General features: G+C 53.9%; 2 protein-coding genes across 2 annotated transcripts in view; one reads left to right on the plus strand and one right to left on the minus strand.

Moving 5' to 3' along the window:
- Positions 1-650: 650 nt before the first annotated feature.
- On the minus strand, positions 651-4459 carry LOC309816228 (synaptotagmin-15-like; the record flags this gene model as incomplete). Its single annotated transcript, XM_082643471.1, has 2 exons — positions 651-3245; positions 4168-4459. The coding sequence occupies 2 exons, from the start codon at positions 4457-4459 to the stop codon at positions 3103-3105; spliced, it is 435 nt and encodes a 144-aa protein (XP_082499597.1). The 3' UTR covers positions 651-3102.
- Positions 4460-7187: 2728 nt separating this feature from the next.
- Positions 7188-18176, plus strand: part of GPRIN2 (G protein regulated inducer of neurite outgrowth 2) — a gene marked incomplete at both ends in the record, with an annotated part of 38918 nt that continues 27929 nt past the window's right edge. Inside the window, one exon of the mRNA XM_082601160.1 lies at positions 7188-7253. Within this exon, the coding sequence (XP_082457286.1) occupies positions 7188-7253 (66 nt within the window). The remainder of the gene's footprint in view (positions 7254-18176) is intronic.

An 18176-nucleotide genomic window follows, 5' to 3' on the forward strand; every position in this document is an offset into this window, starting at 1 on the left:
CCAGGGAAGCCCCCTAAAATCACTCTTTGCTAAGAATTCTTTATCTGGGAGAAGAATTCTGAGAAAATAATTATTATTCTGCTTGAATCAGAGTTATGTTCATTGCTGAGAACAACTAGAAAACCTGAATAAAATACAGAAAACTTCTTTGCTGAAGAGCTGCCAAGTCGACAAACATTTGATGGGCCATGATCTCAGAAGAAGGAAAACACAAGGAGATGAGCTGACGTTCTGTGAACCACATTTCCCTTCAGGAAACTTGCCGATTCTAGTTAAGAGGCTGAGCATTTGGACAGAGGTCCATGGCTAAGAGGCAGAAAAGGCAGCAGAGGCTCTGGAGCTGGAGAGACAAGACACTGGAGATTGGGGTTGCCAAGGCAGCTGGGGCTGTAGGGGCCAAGATGTCAGATAAAAGGGAGACACAGAGGGCCTCCCTGGTGGCGCAGTGGTTGAGAGTCCACCTGCCGATGCAGGGGATACGGGTTCGTGCCCCGGTCTGGGAGGATCCCATGTGCCGCGGAGCGGCTGGGCCCGTGAGCCATGGCCGCTGGGCCTGCGCGTCCGGAGCCTGTGCTCCACAACGGGGGAGGCCACAACAGTGAGAGGCCCGCATACCGCAAAAAAAAAAAAAAAAAAAAAAAAGGGAGACACAGAAAAGGAATTCTAGGGAATTCCATGGCGGTCCAGTGGTTAGGACTTGGCACTTTCACTGCGGTGGCCCAGGTTCATCCACCATTCTGGGAACTAAGATCCTGGAAGGCATGCTGCATGACCGAAAAAAAAAAGAAAAAAAAAAAAGAAAGAAAGAAAAGAAAAAGAAGTTCTGAAATGTGAATAACATTTTAAAGCCGTTGAAAGAAAAGGAAATGTCAACCTAGAATTCTATATTCACAAAAGTTTTTGGTGGATTTCTTAGGATTTTCTATATACAAAACCATGTCATCTGCAAATAAATATAGTTTTACTTCTTCCTTCATGATCTGGATGCCTTTTATTTCCTTTTCTTGTCCAGTTACCCAGCCACTGCAATTTGGCAAGAGATAAAGAAGGCATAAAGATTGGAAAGGAAGAAGTAAAACTATCATTCACAGAGAAAGTACAAAGAATCTACAGACAAACTATTACAAGTGACTTGAGCAAGGCCACTCACTAGATACAAAGTCAACATACAAAAATCAATAGAATCTCTCTATATTGGAAACAAACAAATATAAAACACCTAAGAATAAATCCAAGAAAAGAGGTACAAAAACACGTTCCTGAAAACCACAAAACACGTTTAAGGAAACTTGCAAAAAGACTTAAAGAAATAGAGGGATACACCATGTTAATGGGTTGAAGATTCAACATTGTAAAGATACCAAGTGGCCACCAAACTGATCTATATACTCCATGAAGAATCCAACCAAATTCTAGCACTTTTTTGGTGTGGAAATTGAGAAGCTGGTTCTAAATGTTTTATGGAAATGCCAAGGGCTTCATTCTGCTGAGGTCACCTTGTGGACAGTATCGAGATAGCCCAGGCTGGCTGTTGTCTCTGGTCTGCGGGAGGCACTTGTGATTTTTTACCCTGACTGCATCTGTAGACGGGGGCCAGTCCAGTATATCACCCCCACCTCCCCATCAGAACAGAGAGCCTGCCTGTCTCTTGCCATTGAGATTTTTCTACTGTGAGTAGGCCATACCCGTCCATTCTGTCCTGCAAAGGGAAAACTTACCAACTTTTCCAAGTGGCCCTGGAAAGGTCACTGACAGGCATGAACCTCCCCTTGAAATGTGGAGGTGGTTGGCACCTATGGTTTCATGACCCCAGGTGAAAGGGGAACAGTTCCATTTTAGTAGCTGGCTATACAAACACAGAGAGAATGCCTATTTTGTGTGTGCTACAGCACTATTAGAAATTCCTGGAGTGTGGACTACATTAAAAATGTACCCGTGAAATAAGTGAGGAAAAGCAAACACAAGGTGTTCTGTGCGTATGGACCACTGCCAGCAAAGCTTATATTTGTGCATCGACAGACAATGGAGATGAAGTCAAAGAGGCACAAACCGACGTCAACATTCACTACTTGCTTTTGCAGAAGTTGCTTCACTGCCTAAGAAAAGAGAAGATTCTCTTTTAAGTGTTGTTCTAATTACCCAGTAACGAGGCTTGAATCTGCAAGTTTAGTAGCATTTGGGTGAAAATACAAACTGACTGATAAATAACAGTGACAAGCACAAGGGCTGCCGGTGACCTTGAGTACATCTTCACGGGAAGTTGAGGGAACTTCCATCTTAATGAAGTTTACACCGACACCTACCACAACACAATAATCATAATGGAACTGCTAGGTTTACGGGAAAGGCTTTCAGCCCTATGGGCTATGCTTTGGCCACATGCTTTCACCATTTCATGCCCAAAGTGAGAGCCCCAGGAGCGGACGCCCAGAACCCGTCCACCACTTGGTACCTGGGTGGGCTGCTTTCTCCTGCAGGTGTGAAGTGAGTGAGTTGCGATCCCCAGGAGCCTTTTCTCCCAAGCCGTGCTGCCCAGGCATCCTGGGAACTGTTCCGCACCTACATGCCAATCCAGTTTCTCAGACTGTGCTATTTATTGTGGATCAACCAAAATAACCGCTTTGGGCAGTTCATTTTCTCCGCCAGGCAGAAGGCAGAGAAACCACAGAGGAAAAAAGTGGAGGCTGAGCATCAACACATCATCAGTTTTCCAAGTTTCCCTGGCACTACATGCAACATGCACAGCCATGCTTTCACTCTAGAGAGTATTTCTTCCCAATGCCTGAGGTTCCGGTCCAATTCGAGACTGGGATGACCAGGAGCCAGGATTCCAAGCCCAGGCAGCCCCACGGGTAAAGAAGGATGGAATGAGTCGGGAGGGCCTCTCGTGCTGGTGATATGTAACCCAGCGGCCGCAACACTGCCCTGGCCGGGGCTCTCTTGTCGTCTCTTCTCTCCTGCACATCGGCACTCGTGATCCCCCGGCTCGGGCTGGTCCTGCAGCCCAGTGAGAATGCTGGATGCAGCGTCCAGGCCTGTGGCTGTCAGGCATGGCCGTGGGGAGACAGGGCTCCTGGAGCAGACCCGAGGTCCCTGCCCGGGTCAGGGCTCAGTGGTGCAGCAAAGCGCGTGCCAGCGCCTCACCAGCTCCTTGGGTTTGCTAAGCATCTCGTTCCAGTGCTCCAGCTCTTTGCCGCGGGTGTACATGTGCGGGCCCACCACCACCCGGCCCAGCTCGTGGCTCCCTGTTGGGGGGCGGGGTGGGAGAACACTGTCATTCTCTGGAGCCCAGAAGCCACATGACCTCAGCCATCCCCAGTGCCTTCCCTCTCTCTCTCTCACTCCTCCCCTCGAAGGAAGTAGCCAGCCCCCTCTCTCTTTAACAGCCTCCAAAGAGGTCTTGACTTTGATCTGGAGTGGCAGCTGGCAGGGGAAGGGAGCCCAGGTGGAGAGCCTGCCTTTCCGTTGGGGCACCCACTCTGCCCCCACCCTCCCGGTGGGCCGTCAAACCTGCCTCACATCAAAGAGCCGAGGGAGGAAGGGGCCCCTCCAGAAGGAAGCCCTCTTCCATCAGCCTACTTGTATATTCAGGGGGAGGATCCAACAATGATTTTCACCCACCAACTACCACAGTGGAGAAGGGGCTTAAGCTCTGGCCCATGAGACCAGCTGGCCCGACAGCTCTCCCTCAGTGACAGTGGACACTGGGGTGGGGGGCAGTATGGGAGAGCAGCCTGGGATAACTCCACCCTCTCATCCACACCGAACCTTACCCAGGACCCTCAAGACTTGTACAGAAGGCATGAGCAACACAAGGGCACATAAAGACCCACGGCACCAGGTCATTGGGCTGGTGGCAGGTAGCTGTGCCGTCTCACAACCTCTCTGGTGATTTGCCCCAGGAGGCAGTTAAAGGATGCTCCTTTAACCTCTTTCTAGGGTGCTATGGACAATCAAACCAGAGTAAAGCTGGGTGTGAATCCCAGCTCTCTCACTAGCAAGCTCCGTGTTCTTGGGCAAATATCTCAGTCTCTCTGAGCGCTAGTTTCCTTAGGTGGAGAACAGAAACCATACAGCTCCCTCCAAAGGGTCCGTGCTTCCTGAATGCACAGCAGCTCCTCCTTTGCCCATTGCCCCCATGGCCTGAGGGTAAGGGATCAGCCTTACTGTCCCCTTCGGCCCTCTGCAGCACTGTCAGGCTGAGGCTCGCCGTGTCCAGCTCGGCAGGGTCGGCCTTGAAGCTGAAGGTCTCGCTGTACACAGGGTTGGCGGAGCCCAGCACAGCCGAAGTTTTCTTGCACTTGACAAACTTGTTGTGGTTCATCAGAGACACCTTGACAAGCACACCTGGGGGGCAGTGCAGACTGCGGGCTAGGAGGGGCGAGCAGGGGCCCAGCCTCCAGCCTGTGGGAGGTCCGGCTGGGAGGGCACATGCCCCGCCTGGGCGCCAGGACCCCATTACTCACAGCTGCTGCAGCCAAAGGGCGTTACAAGAGGAAACGGGGTTGATTAGTGTACTGCCTGCAGCCGGGGAAACGCTCGGCTCCCTTCCTATTCTCTCTGTCTCCTGAACGCACGCACCCACGGCTCGGCTGGCCTTTGTTCCTGGAACCTGGCACCACACTCCCATCCCTCCCCACAGGGGGCGGGTCCTGCCTGCCGGGTCCTCAGGCCTCCTGGGGCCCCTAAACACCTTCTCCTTCAGAGGCCAAGTTTTTTTTGGGGGAGGCTTAGATGGGTTTTGGATCCGCAGTGGAGGGTTGAATGCCCGCTTGCTTACAGTGAGCCAGAGGCAGAGATGCATGGGGGAAGACAACCATCCACTGTGTGGCTGGGGGGCTCACTGTGGGGCGGGACATGCGGGGTGAGCCCGAGCAGGGCTCCTGTGCCCCCAGCTCCCGGGCTCCAGTTGAGTGATCAGCTCTGCATGCAGGGGTGCCCCCGCCACCCCCAGCTCCCGGGGCAGGGGGGCTCAGGGCCTCGTCCTGGAGGAACTGGAACCTTCGCAGAAGGGCGGGGCAGAGTCAGGCAGCGCAGGCAAGAAGCCAAGACACCGCTTTGGGAAAAGGGAAGGACAAACTTGGTCTCAGGTGTCTTAGGGGTCTTGATGGAGGCCAAGGAGATGCAGCCCTGGGATTCACATAACGAAGCAGCTTCTCACGTCCCAGCTGTGCAGAGTGGGAGGGCGTGGCTCTGGAGGCAGTGATGCTCCTGGCAGCATATGCGAGCAGAAGCTGGACAGCGGGGGTGAGGGTCCTAAGCTCACGACGGGGTGGGCCCTGCCCCAGGGCGAAGGCTTACCGACAAAGCTCGCGTCCTCCTGGAGTTGGAGGCCCTTGGCTCGCAGCACGATCACCGTGAGGCGGCTCAGGCAGTCGTTGTAGCTGAGGCAGAACTGGAGGTCACCAAACTTAGAGGGAGGCTGGAGAGGCCGAGAGGAAAGCACCCGTCACCCTGGTAGGTACTGGAGGCCCTCACGCCCTCCTCCTTCCTCCTGGCAGGCAGGCCCTGGGTACTCCGTGACATAGCCACACTCCGTCCTGGAAGCCCACCCACCATTTTACAGATGGGGAAACTGAGGTCTGGGGAGTTGAAGGGGCACGCTGAAGGTCACACAGTAGTAAGGACCAGAGCTGAGGATTCAAACCCAGGTCTGGGGGATTCCAAGGCCTATTCTGAGCCACCCGGACCCTCACTGGGGGTTGGGGGAAGAGTAGGTAGTTTCCTTGGCTGGTCCATTTGGGGTGTCATCTTTCACAGCTGTCTGATCTGGATGGGAATCCAAACGTGGATTTTTCAGGATGCTCCACGTAATCTGACCTCCAGGGCAAAAGAGGCTCAGGCACCCCTCCCTGCCCAGGCTCCACACACCCTCCTTGTCCCACGCAGCTCCGGCCCGGGCCCACCATGCTGAGTCACACTTGTAGGGGTGGTGGGCAGTATGCTGAGGGCTGACACTGGCCAGCAGGTGCTGGGCCACACCTGCTGGCTGTCCACGGTAGTCTGACACATGGTGGCATATGTCTGGTGACCCTGACCTTTACCTCCAGGCTCTCAGCCTCCAGGTCTCTCCAGATGATGCGCCGACAGTCGCCCACCAGGGTCTCCTTCTTCAGGGGGAACAGCACCTGGCCCAGGAGCTGGTGCTTCCTCTGCCTGTCCACGTGGTACACCGAGAACCTCAGCACCCTCTGGGTGACACTCTTGCTGGACACCTGAGGGAGATGAGGGCCCGGCTGGGCTCAGGTGTGGGGTCAGGGGATGGGATGGCGTGGTATGTTCTGGACACAGGATCCTTCCATGAGGGGTGTCTCAACCAGGGACCTGTGCACCCCAAACCCAGGCATCCTCAGGGGACCCTTTGCTGCCATTGGGCCAGTATCCCGGGGAGGTGGCAGGGTGTGCCAGAGCCTTGCCACGCAGAGTGTGCTCCAAGGACCAGCAGCACACACCACCCCCTGGACCTCAGAAGTGCAGGACCTTAGGCTCCACCCAGACCCATGAAGCAGAATCTACATTTTACAGGGCACCCAATGATTTGCCTACACATAAAAGTGTAAGAGGCTCCCGCACTGGAGCCCAGGAAACCCGCCTGTCTCTGCTACCTGAGTTGGGCACCTGAACAGTCCTCTCCCTGAGACTCAGTCTCCTCACCTGTAAAATGGGATAATGTTTCTTACTCTCTGGGTTATAAAACCACGAATGGCAGATGGTTAATTAATATTGATTTTCTTCTCTTCTTCTCCTTCCCCTTCCCCCATAAAGCACAGAGAGGCCAGGAGCAAGTGATGGGTGTAACTATGCAAGCATGATGTGTGGCTGATCCAAGCCTCCCCACCTTGGATCTGGATGTCCTAAGAGGAGCAGGTTCACCTCTGAATTCTCACAGCCTCGGCACCAGCAGGACAGCCAGGGGCTGGGCCGCAGGCCGCCTCTCTTCTCAGTGCTCAGCCCCAGAAGAAGGCAGGAATCACACTCTTCCCAGATGCAGACTGGCCTCTCCTTACCTTGCCAACCAGCCTGCTGCCCTGCTCTTAAAAATGTTTGTCCAGGGCCTCTCAGCAGCTCTTGATCGCTGGCTTCGCATAAGGGCCCCAGTCACCTGCTGAGGCTCCCAGGCCGCCGTGAGCTTGGCTCAGTGCCCTGGCAGCCTCAGCACCTCCAGACCCTGAGCTCATCCGCCCACCATGCTGCCAAGGCACCACCTGTCGCAAGATGGCTCTCAGGTCCTGCTCTGGCTTCTGATGGGACAGGTGAGTTCCTGCCCCCACCCCAAGGGGCCTGGGGGGGGTCTCCCCTTCCACCTTCTGTGGATAACCTTGCCAGAGAGCTCCTCGTGTTCCAGGGCTTTGGGGTGCCTCCCTGAGCCCCATGAGCCAGCGCCTGGCATTCAGTGGGTGTTTCTGTTTCTCACCTCCAGGCAACCTGGACAGAAGGAGCCTAGCCCTCTGGCCCCTCATCCCTCAAGTCTCTCATCTTCCCCCACCATTCAAGGGTGAGGGCTCTTGTACACCCTGACCTGGCAGGAGGGGTAAAGCAGAGCCTGTGGCACAGGGGTCCTGGGGGCTGCAGGGCCGTGGTTAGCACAGAAGGCTGGGGCTCTCCTGCAGAATGTCTGTCCTTCCCAGGAGGGAGAGGGCCCCAGACCCTGCCCGCTCCGGAGGCCATACCTGAAAGATGAAGTGCTCATCAAACTGTGGGCTGGTTGTTCTACATTTGGTCTTGGACTGGAGGAAGCGCCGCTCATCCGGTAGCAGATGGAGCCTCACCAGGGGGCTACAGGTCTCTGAGGGGGCTTGCAGCCGCTGTGCCTTGATCAGGCCCACCAGCAGTCGCTCGGCCTGCTGCTGGTATTCCACAGAGAACCACAGCCGCCCCAGGCAGCCCTCAGGGAAGTGGGTCTCACTTTTGTCCTCCGGGATCTTGTAGAGCTCTGGACTGATGGTCCCCACCACGCATGCGTCTCCTACAACACAGGGGCTGGGAGGACTGGCAGGCCAGGGGAAGGCAGGGGCATGGGGGACAGCAAGCTCTGGGCTCCACTGCCACACCTCTCCTGGCCCAGCCCTTCCTGGCTGAGCTTTGACCAGGCAGTTCACTGTCCTCTCCTGACCACGTTCGCCCCGCTCTCTTCTCCAGACTGAACACAGCCCCTCTCTCTAGTGCAGCTCCCCCAAGAGGCTTTTTCAGCACTAAGGCATTCTACATCCAGACCTGCTCCTCCCTGGGGCTCCTAGCAGAGGCCACAGTATTCATTCAACCCCTGCCCCCGTGACTGACCCCCACCCCCAGAGGTCAGGGCCTGCAGGGCGGGGCACAGTTCCCAGCATCTGGCCTGGCCCCTTTCCGTGGTGTCCAGAGGGTGTCTCAGTAATACAGTGTTGTCCCTTTTCTTCCTCTTTAAATTAGAAGGGCCTAGCTGATTACTGGGTGGTTCCTGGGGAGGTCTTCAGAGCAAAGAGGTAGGCAGAAAGCTGTGTGCCCAGCTTCCACCATGCTGCCTTCTAGATTGGCCAACCCATCATCCTGAAGCAGGACACAGCACAGGTTCTGCACCCAGGAACACTGGGGTTCCAATTCCAGATCTGTTGCTTACTGCCTCTGTGACCTTGGGCAAGGCACTGTTAACCTCTGGAGCCTCGGTTTTTTAATGTGTAAAATGGGGTGATAATCCCTCCCCCAGCCCCAGAGTTATGGTGTAACTCCAAAATGGCACATGAAGCCATATCTGGCCCAGGCTGGGGTGCAGCAGGCATTTGGTAAACCCAAGCACCTGGAAACAGTGGTCACTGGGCAACTCTGGCATCCCCAGGCCCATCCAGGCTCTTTTCTGGAGCCAGGCCCATGAAACCAGATGGGTCCGCCCTGGCCTGAGCAGACCATGACCCCTGGGGCAGGCCCTGGTGGGCACACTCACCAAGATTGCTGCGGGTGGCATGAGGCAGGAGCTCCGGGGCTGGGCAGGGGTCCTGTGGGGGCTGGGCCCACTCTCTGCTGCTCAGGGGCACCCAGTCTTGGCTTTGGAGGGAAGGGGGCACCACGAATGGTACACCCGGTGGCCTGTCCAGAGGCAGGGAGATGACACGTAGGTGGCTAGTGAAGTGTGGCCTCAGAGCGCTCAGCCCAGAGGGGTTGAGTGCCAGGCGCTGGAGGAGAAAAAGCCAGCAGAAGCCAGGAGGAGGCAAGAGCACCATTTTCTGGGCCCACACCAGGGCACGCGCGCACGCACACACACACACACACACACACACACACACACACACAGCCAGAGGCAACACCTCCGTCTGCCCACAGCAGTGCTGAGTTGGAGAAGGAGCACAGTTTCCGGAGTAGGCCTGCCTGGGTTTGAATGCCTGTTCTGCCACTTCCTAGTTGTGCTATCTGGACCCATTACTTATGTCCACTGAGCCTCACTTTCCTTAGCTGGAAAACGGGCTTCATAACACCTGCCTCACAGCTGTGGTGAGAATTCTGGGGTTTCTTTGTGATAGCTCCCAGACTGCTGACAGCACAGAGGAGGCCCTCCATAAACAGACCTTTCCTTCCCCACGCCGCTCCAGGGGAAATGCCACAGGGAGGGCCCGAAGCAAGAGCAGGAGCTCCCTTGGCCCTAAGGCCCCAATCCTGCCTCACCTGCTTGCCTGGGTCCTGGCATCCAGTGGGCAGAGCTTGTGTCCCTGTGTGCTGGAGGCAGCCGTGGTCCCTGACAGCTCCTCATAGCCGAACGTGGAGCAAAGCCTCTTCCAGAGACACCGGCTCACCACCATCAACAGCAGAAGTAGCAGCAGTCCCCCAAGGATGCCCCCAATCACCAGGGCCACCTGCTCTGGGGGCAGACACCACCGGGATGTGATGCCTGGGGAAGGCCACTCCCCTTTACACCACTGGCAGGCTGGGGACAGAATTTGAGCAGCAAGCCCACCCCCCTGGGTTGGACCCCAGGGATAACATAGAAGCAGGTTTAATGTATCTGCTGGGGAGGGGCGCTGCTGGCTGGGCTCTGCTGGGTCTCAAGGAGAAACCATTTCCCTTACGGTCCTAGTGCCCTGGGCAGAGCTTTCTGATTTCCCTTGGGAAGCAGCTGGCCCGGGACTTGGGATTCTGGGTGAAATGAACCATTTCCTTGTGCTTCTGCGTAGAAATTAACCCTTCTCTTTTCAGAACCTCCATCTTCCCTGGACTCCTGTTCAGGCTTGAGGGTGAGCTGGGCACCCTGCACTTAAGGAAAGCAGGGGAAGGGATGACGCCCTGGGTGGCACTCGGAGCTCTACCCTTTGGGTCCTGGAACCTGCTGAGAGGCTGGACTGTAGCTTGAATTCTGTAACTTTCTCTAAAAACCGCTCCCTCCGCCCAGCCCTCTCTCACAGCAAGCCCACTTAGCGGAGTCAGTGGGAGGCGGTGGAGGGGATGTGGATGAGGATGGGAGCAGCGAGCGTGAGAAACCCAAAACACAGGCACTCTGCTACCGGCACCTGCACCCCACACTTGCCCGGACCTGGGAGGCTTCAGTCTGAGCCGGCTGAGAGAGCTCGGACCCTCGATCCTGCGCTAAGCAAGGAAGGTCCCTCTTTCGGGTCACGCGCGGGCGCGGGTCTTCCCAGGCTCTGGGGTCAGGACCCGGTTGGGTGGTGAGAAGGAAAGACACCCACACCTCCTGACCCGCAGCTAGCTGCAAGGAGCGGGCCTTACGCTCCATCCCCGCACCCCGCTAGGAGCGGGAGGCAAGGCAGGGCTGCGCCCCAGCAGAGGCCCGCGGGGTGAAGGAAAGTGCTGCAACGGGTGGCTGAGGGGCCGGGGCGCGGAGCGCGGCGCCGGGGTAGCGGGTGAGGAGGCGAGGGTACTTACCCTCCATGGGGCTGCTCTGGCCGGCCGTTGGGGCGCGGGCCCCGGGCTCGGTCGCGCCAGTCTCCGCGCCTCCCGCCGCCGCCGCCGCAGCAGCAGCAGCTGCAGCCGGGCGGGTTTTTAAAGCGCCGAGCGGGGCCGTCGGGCGGACGCGGGGGACAGTACCTCGTCGCGCTCCGGTCAGCAAAGAACGGCGGGGGCAGGGACCCAGCTCCCGGAGGCCGCGGCTCCGCCCCTGCCCGGCCCTGGTCGTGGCCCTGGAAGGGCGCGGAGCCGACCATGCGCTCCCGGAACCGAAGGGCTCCGCCCGGGGCGGGGCGCCCGGGCCTCTCCGCGGCTGAGGCGCGAGGCCAGGCTTCCCGGGCGCAGAGCTAAAGACTTCTCCGCCCGCGTCTGGTAGACGGCTTCGCACCTGGCTCTTCACCCCTGGCGGCCTTGGCACGCGCTGTGCCCGTCTAGGAATGTGCCTCCACCTTCCGCAGATCCTCTGCAGACTGAGGCCCAACTCCGACCCCTGCTCCCGGGAGCTTTCGCGGATTCCAGGGCCGAGTCTCCGCGCCCTGTCCGGCCCCGGCGCTGCGGTCTGACCGTGGGGGCGCGCAGGGCAGCAGCGCCCAGGTTTACAAGTTGGCCGGCTCAATAGACACAGACAGCAATGAGGCGTTGGAGAGCGCAGATTCCGCAGCTCAGTTGGGTTAATAATAGTACTCCCTCTAGGGTTAATGTATCTAATGTATTCAGATCGGTGACTGGCCCAAGGTTGGGAGAGCGCGTGCCAGCCTCTATTGTGATTTTCTGACGGAGGGCGGTTTCGCCTAGGCCTCCTCCCTACTCTGCACCCACAGTAACCTTTGGTTTTTTTTTTTTTTTGGCCCAGCCGTGAGGCTTTTGGGATCTTAGTTCCGCGACCAGGGATCCAACGCGTGTCACCTGCAGTGGAAGCGAGGAGTCCTAACCACCCACTGTCACTATTTCTATAGTGATTACCGTCAGACCGCAGGGGCTACGCCAATGGAAGCTGCTGAATGCAGCCTTGACGGAGAGGCTGGAGTAAAGGCCCTCCTGGTCCGCAGCCCGCTCTCACCCAGCGTGCAACCCCGTAGAGGATGAGCACTCTCCCGGGGCCCGCACGGCGTCCCTGCGGAGAGCATTTGTGGGAGCGTCTTAGACTTCAAAGCATCTGTAAGTGGGGAAGGAAAGGAAGATATCTGTGGGCGGAGGGAGGGTCGGTCTTGTTGTTTCACGGTCTTGAAGGTTGTGTCCCAAGACAGAGCCTGAGCCTGGACCTTGCTCCCAAGTGACACCTGTGCCTATCAAGGGAAGGAGGAGGCGGGGTAGACAAGGTGAAGAGCCCACCAGTCTGTCAGTATGCCTTAGGCCCCGCCCTGCCTGAGCCCTAAATGAGCTGAGGTGGGAGGGGTGGTGAACAGGGATCCCCCTCCCTTCAGGGGAAGGGGTTTGTCTGGGAGCCTTTGGTCGCTAGAGTGAAGAGGAAGTGTGGTCAGTCTTTTTCAGGATCTAGATGGGCGTGGGGTGGTGAGAAGATGGGGCCCCGAAAGTGTCCCGGCGGAGTGGGACCTCTCATTCCAGTCCACCCCCTCACCCTGATAGGTGGAGGCAGGGCATTTCCTCCACTGCCCTTTCCCCTCCCTCCGCGACGAGTCTTATTGGCTGGAGTGTCTGGAAGACCTGAGGTCCTGACCTCCGCTTTCACCAGGCTGGAGATGGGGGCGGTGTCTCAGGAAATGGAGCCTTAGTGGCCCCAGACCTCCCCGTCTTTCCCCTCAGGTCTGAACTGGATGTCTGTGTTAGTTTCCTGTTGCTGCTGTAACAAATAACCACAAATTTAGTGGTTAAAAAGCACAAATAGGGCCTCCCTGGTGGCGCAGTGGTTGAGAGTCTGCCTGCCGATGCAGGGGATACGGGTTCGTGCCCCGGTCTGGGAGGATCCCATATGCCGCGGAGCGGCTGGGCCCGTGAGCCATGGCCGCTGGGCCTGAGCATCCGGAGCCTGTGCTTCGCAATGGGGGAGGCCACAACAGTGAGAGGCCCGCATACCGCAAAAAAAAAAAAAAAAAAAAAAAAAAAAGCACAAATATATTACCTTACAGTTCTGGACGGCAGAAGACTAAAATGGGCCTGCAGGACTGCTTCCCTTCCAGAGTCTGGGGAAAATCCATTTCCTGACCTTTCCCAGCTTCTAGAAGCTGCCTTCATCTTCAAAGCCAGCAGCAGTTCTTTCTAATATCTCTGACTTCCTGTCATCTACATATCTACTTTTTCTGCCTTTCTTTTTTTTTTTTAATTTTATTGGAGTATAGTTGATTTACAATGTTGTGTTAGTTTCAGGTGTACAACAAATTGATTCAGTTATACATATACATATATTAATTCTTTTTCAGATTCTTTTCCCATATTGGTTATTACAGAATATTAAGTAGAGTTCACTGTGCTATAGAGTAGGTCCTTGTTGGTTATCTATGTTATATATAATAGTGTGTGTATTCTAACCCCAATCTCCTAATTTATCCCTCCCACCCACATTTGCCCTTTGTTAACCATAAGTTTGTTTTCAAAATCTGTGAGTCTGTTTCTGTTTTGTAAATAAGTTTATTTATATCATTTTAAAAAATTTAGATTCCACATATGAGTGATATCGTATCATATTTGTCTTTCTCTGCCTGACTTACTTAGTATGATAATCTCTAGGTCTATCCATGTTGCTGCAAGTGGCATTATTTCATTCTTTTTTATGGCTGAGTAATATTCCATTGTATATATGTACCACATCTTCTTTATCCATTCATCTGTCAATGGACATTTAGGTTGCTTGCATGTCTTGGCCATTGTAAATAGTGCTGCAGTGAACATGGGGGTGGATGTATCTTTTTGAATTATGGTTTTCTCCAGATATATGCCCAGGAATGGGATTGCTGGATCATATGGTAGTTCTATTTTTAGTTTTTTAAGGAACCTCCATACTATTCTCCATAGTAGCTGTACCAATTTACATTCCCACCAACAGTTTAGGAGGGTTCACTTTTCTCCAGCATTTATTGTTTGTAAACTTTTTGATGATGGCCATTCTGACTGGTGTAAGGTGGTACCTCGTAGCTTTGATTTGCATTTCTCTAATAATTAGTGATGTTGAGCATTCTTTCATGTGTTTGTTGGCAGTCTGTATGTCTTCTTTGGAGAAATGTCTATTTAGATCTTCTGCTCATTTTTTGATTGGGTTGTTTATTTATTTATTTTTTTGACATAGAGCTGCATGAGCTGTTTGTATATTTTGGAGATTAAACCCTCCTCGGTTAGTTTGTTTGCAAATATTTTCTCCCATTCTGTGGGTTGTCTTTTTATTTTGTTTATGGTTTCCTTTGCTGTGCAAAAGCTTTTGAGTTTAATTAGTCCCATTTGTTTATTTTTGTTTTTATTTTCATTACGCTAGGAGGTGGATCCACAAAGATATTGCTGCAATTAATGTCAAAGAGTGTTCTGCATGTGTTTTCCTCTAAGAGTTTTACAGTGTCCAGCCTTACATTTAAGTCCTTGATCCATTCTGAGTTTATTTTTGTGTATGGTGTTAGAGACTATTCTAATTTCATTCTTTTACATGTGCCCATCCAGTTTTCCCAACATCACTTATTGAAGAGGCTGTCTTTTCTCCATTGTATATTCTTGCCTTCTTTGTCACAGATTAATTGACCGAAGGGGCTGTCTCCCTCTTTCCTTTATTTTATTTTTTTTTTTTGGCCTCACTGCACGGCTTGCAGGATCTTAGTTCCCTGACCAGGGATCGAACCTGCACCCCCTGCAGTGGAAGCATGGAGTCTTAACCACTGGACCACCAGGGAAGTCCCCTTCTTTCTTATAAGAACCTTTGTGATTACATGGGGCCCACCCAGATAATCCAGGATAATCTCTCCATCTCAAGGTCCTTTTTTTTTTTTAATTGGGGAATAGTTGTTTTACAATGTTGAGTTAGTTTCTACTGTACAGCAAAGTGGAGTTCCCTGTGCTATACAGCAGGTTCTCATTAGTTATCTATTTTATACATATTAGTGTATATATGTCAATCCCATCCCCCTTTTCCCCCTTTGGTGTCCATACGTTTGTTCTCTACATCTGTGTCTCTATTTTTGCCTTGCAAACAGGTTCATCTGTACCATTTTTCTAGATTCCACATATATGCATTAATATATGATATTTGTTTTTCTCTTTCTGACTCACTTCACTCTGTATGACAGTCTCTAGGTCCATCCACGTCTCTACAAATGACCCACTTTCGTTCCTTTTTATGGCTGAGTAATATTCCATTGTATATATGTACCACATCTTCTTTATCCATTCGTCTGTTGATGGGCATTTAGGTTGCTTTCAGGACCTGGCTATTGTAAATAGTGCTGCAATGAACGTTGGGGTGCATGTGTCTTTTTGAATCATGGTTTTCTCTGGGTATATGCCCAGTAGTGGGATTGCTGGGTCATGTGGTAATTAATTACCATATGGTTTTAAATTAATTAATTTATTTTTGGCTGCATTGGGTCATCATTGCTGTGTGTGGGCTTTCTTTAGTGGCGAGCGGGGGCTACTCTTCATTGCAGTGCCCAGGCTTCTCATTGTGGTGGCTTCTCTTTTTGCGGAGCATGGTCTCTAGGTGCGCAGGCTTCAGTAGTTGTGATTCTCGGGCTCTAGAGTGCAGGTTCAGTAGTTGTGACACAAGGGCTTAGTTGCTCTGCAGCATGTGGGATCTTCCCGGACCAGGGCTTGAACCCATGTCCCCTGCATTGGCAGGCGGATTCTGAACCACTGTGCCACCAGGGAAGCCCCCATCATTGTAGTTTTGATTTGCATTTCTCTAATACTTAGTGATGTTGCATCTCAAGATGCTTAACTTAATCATATTTACAAAGTCTCTTTTGCCTTATAAAGTAACCTATTCCCAGGTTCCAGGAACTAGGGAGTGGACATCTTTGGAGCTATCGTTGTGCTGAGCACAGTGTCTGGGCAGCCCTCTGGGAGAGATGGTTTATATTCTCCTTCCTCCTGCTGCCTGGAGCTCTCAGCTTGCTCCTAAGCTGGGACCAGGCAGCTAGCAAGGCCCATGTGCCCCCAGATGGTAATCCTCCAGACACCATGACCCCTCATTACCACAGCATACCCCTCCCCCCCTTGACTCGTGACTGTCCTGTCTGCCTGACCACTCCTCCCTGATGGGCATGGCACCCATTCATACCCAGCCACTTCCACAGTTGGGCCTGAGCTGCCCTGGGGCCCTTCTGGGTGTGGGGTGGGGAAGTGGGTACTCCTGGAAAAGGCAATGCCTGTGACCAGTCAGGAAGTGCCAGGCCCAGAGCTGCCCATCCTCCCCCAGCCCTGCGCTGTGCCTTCCCAGGGCGCCATCTTCCTCCCTGGCCTCCTTCCCTCACCACTCATAACCAAGCAGTCACCAAGTCCTGCCTCTTCCTCCTCCATCCATCTCCATCACCATCAAGAACTTGGCCCAGGTCTTCATCATGCCTCCCCTCATCAACTTTCTCTCTGCAGTTTAGATTCGATCCTATACCCCTGCCCCAGCTTATTTCTTCCAGGCTCCTCTCCCCATCCTCACCCACCGGGACACCCCATATCCCCCCGTCCCTCTGCAATGCTCAGGGCCCAGACTGATGGAACTACTTCTGGCAGCTCTGCCAATGCACCAGGTGCCTTTTCATTATGCTGCCCTCTCCCTGCCTGAGATATCCAGGGGCCCCCTCTCCTTCTTCACTGCTCATCCTTCAGGATGAAACTCTAGTATCTCCTCCTCGTCCATGAAGCCCTTCATCACCCCTTCCTTGTCCTCACTGTACCTGCAGCTACTATGTTGGTTTATAGGAGTCTGTGTCTGTGACTGTTACCCCAGCTCACTCTCCCTGGCAGACCAGAACCTCCATGAAGGCAGAGGGCCATGTCTTATTTATCTCAGCGTTCCCAATATCCACCTCCCGGCCAAGGCTGTGCTGAATGGTGGATGAAGAGCTTGTGCCCTCAGGCTGAGCTGCTTCCTGGCTTCTGCCACCATTGTCCATGGATCACACATCTTGGGCTCACCCTTCGGGGTCTGATAGGAGCTCCTTGACCTAGCCCTGGACACCAGCTGCTGGGGCTTGCACTTACTTTGGTAGCTCTGTCTGCAAGCAGCTTACATGTCCAGGCAGCCCACTGAGTTGTTGTTTTTGTTTGTTTGTTTGTTTGTTTTTTGCAGTACGCGGGCCTCTCACTGTTGTGGCCTCTCCCGTTGCGGAGCCCAGGCTCCGGACGCGCAGGCTCAGCGGCCATGGCTCACGGGCCCAGCCGCTCCGTGGCATGTGGGATCTTCCCAGACCGGGGCACGAACCCGTGTCCCCTGCATCGGCAGGCGGACTCTCAATCACTGCGCCACCAGGGAAGCCCCAGCCCACTGAGTTTTGAGTCTTTCTTCTTCCACTAGAGAATGAGAGCAGATAGCAGGAGGGAAATCCACCTTTCTTGTTGCTCCTTATGTTCTGGTTATCATGATGCAGACTTTTTTTAAAAAATATTTATTTATTTAGGCTGCTCCAGGTCTTAGATTGTGGCACGTGGGATCTTTGTTGTGGCATGTGGGATCTTTACTTGCGGCATGTGTACTTCTTAGTTGTGGCATGCATGCGGGATCTAGTTCCCTGACCAGGGATTGAACCCAGGCCCCCTGCATTGGGAGTGCAGAGTCTTACCCACTGGACCACCAGGGAAGTCCTGTGATGCAGGCTTGATGTACATGATCCCATTGAGCCCTGCCTTGTGTCAGCCTGTCCAGCAGGGACCACCTTTTCAGACGAGGAAACCAAATCAAAGAGGTTCCATGGCCCACCCAGTAAGTGGGGGAGCTGGACCTGACACCTGGCCCTCCTCATTCCTTCCTCCCCACTGACCCACTGAAGGGCCCATGCAAGGCCCCTGGGCACCATTTCCTGTGGAGATGACCATGAACAAGGCCAACAGCCACAGGCACTGTGGTCAATCTCTCTCTGTCCACTGTCCCGTGGAGGTTCTGAGACCAGGCTGGCCTGGAGCCAACTCCGCAGAAAAGAATGGGCTCTGAGTCTGGCTGCAGCCCCCGCCCTGCTTCCTGTTTTCAGATCTTGCTCCTTACTGGGTCTCTGGGAGCTGGGAAATCTGGAAACAGCAGCAGACAATGTTTCTGTTTTCCGTGGCCAAAAGGAAGTCATATTTCCAGGGAGGGTTGCAGGAAGTCCAAGTGTTTAAAAGCCTGCAAATGTCTGCAGGTGATTAATAATTCAGTGCAATGGATGATTCACGCAAAAGGCCACTTT

This window comes from Mesoplodon mirus, assembly GCF_964341445.2.
Source record: "Mesoplodon mirus genome assembly, chromosome: 2".
Classification (NCBI taxonomy): Eukaryota; Metazoa; Chordata; class Mammalia; order Artiodactyla; family Ziphiidae; genus Mesoplodon; species Mesoplodon mirus.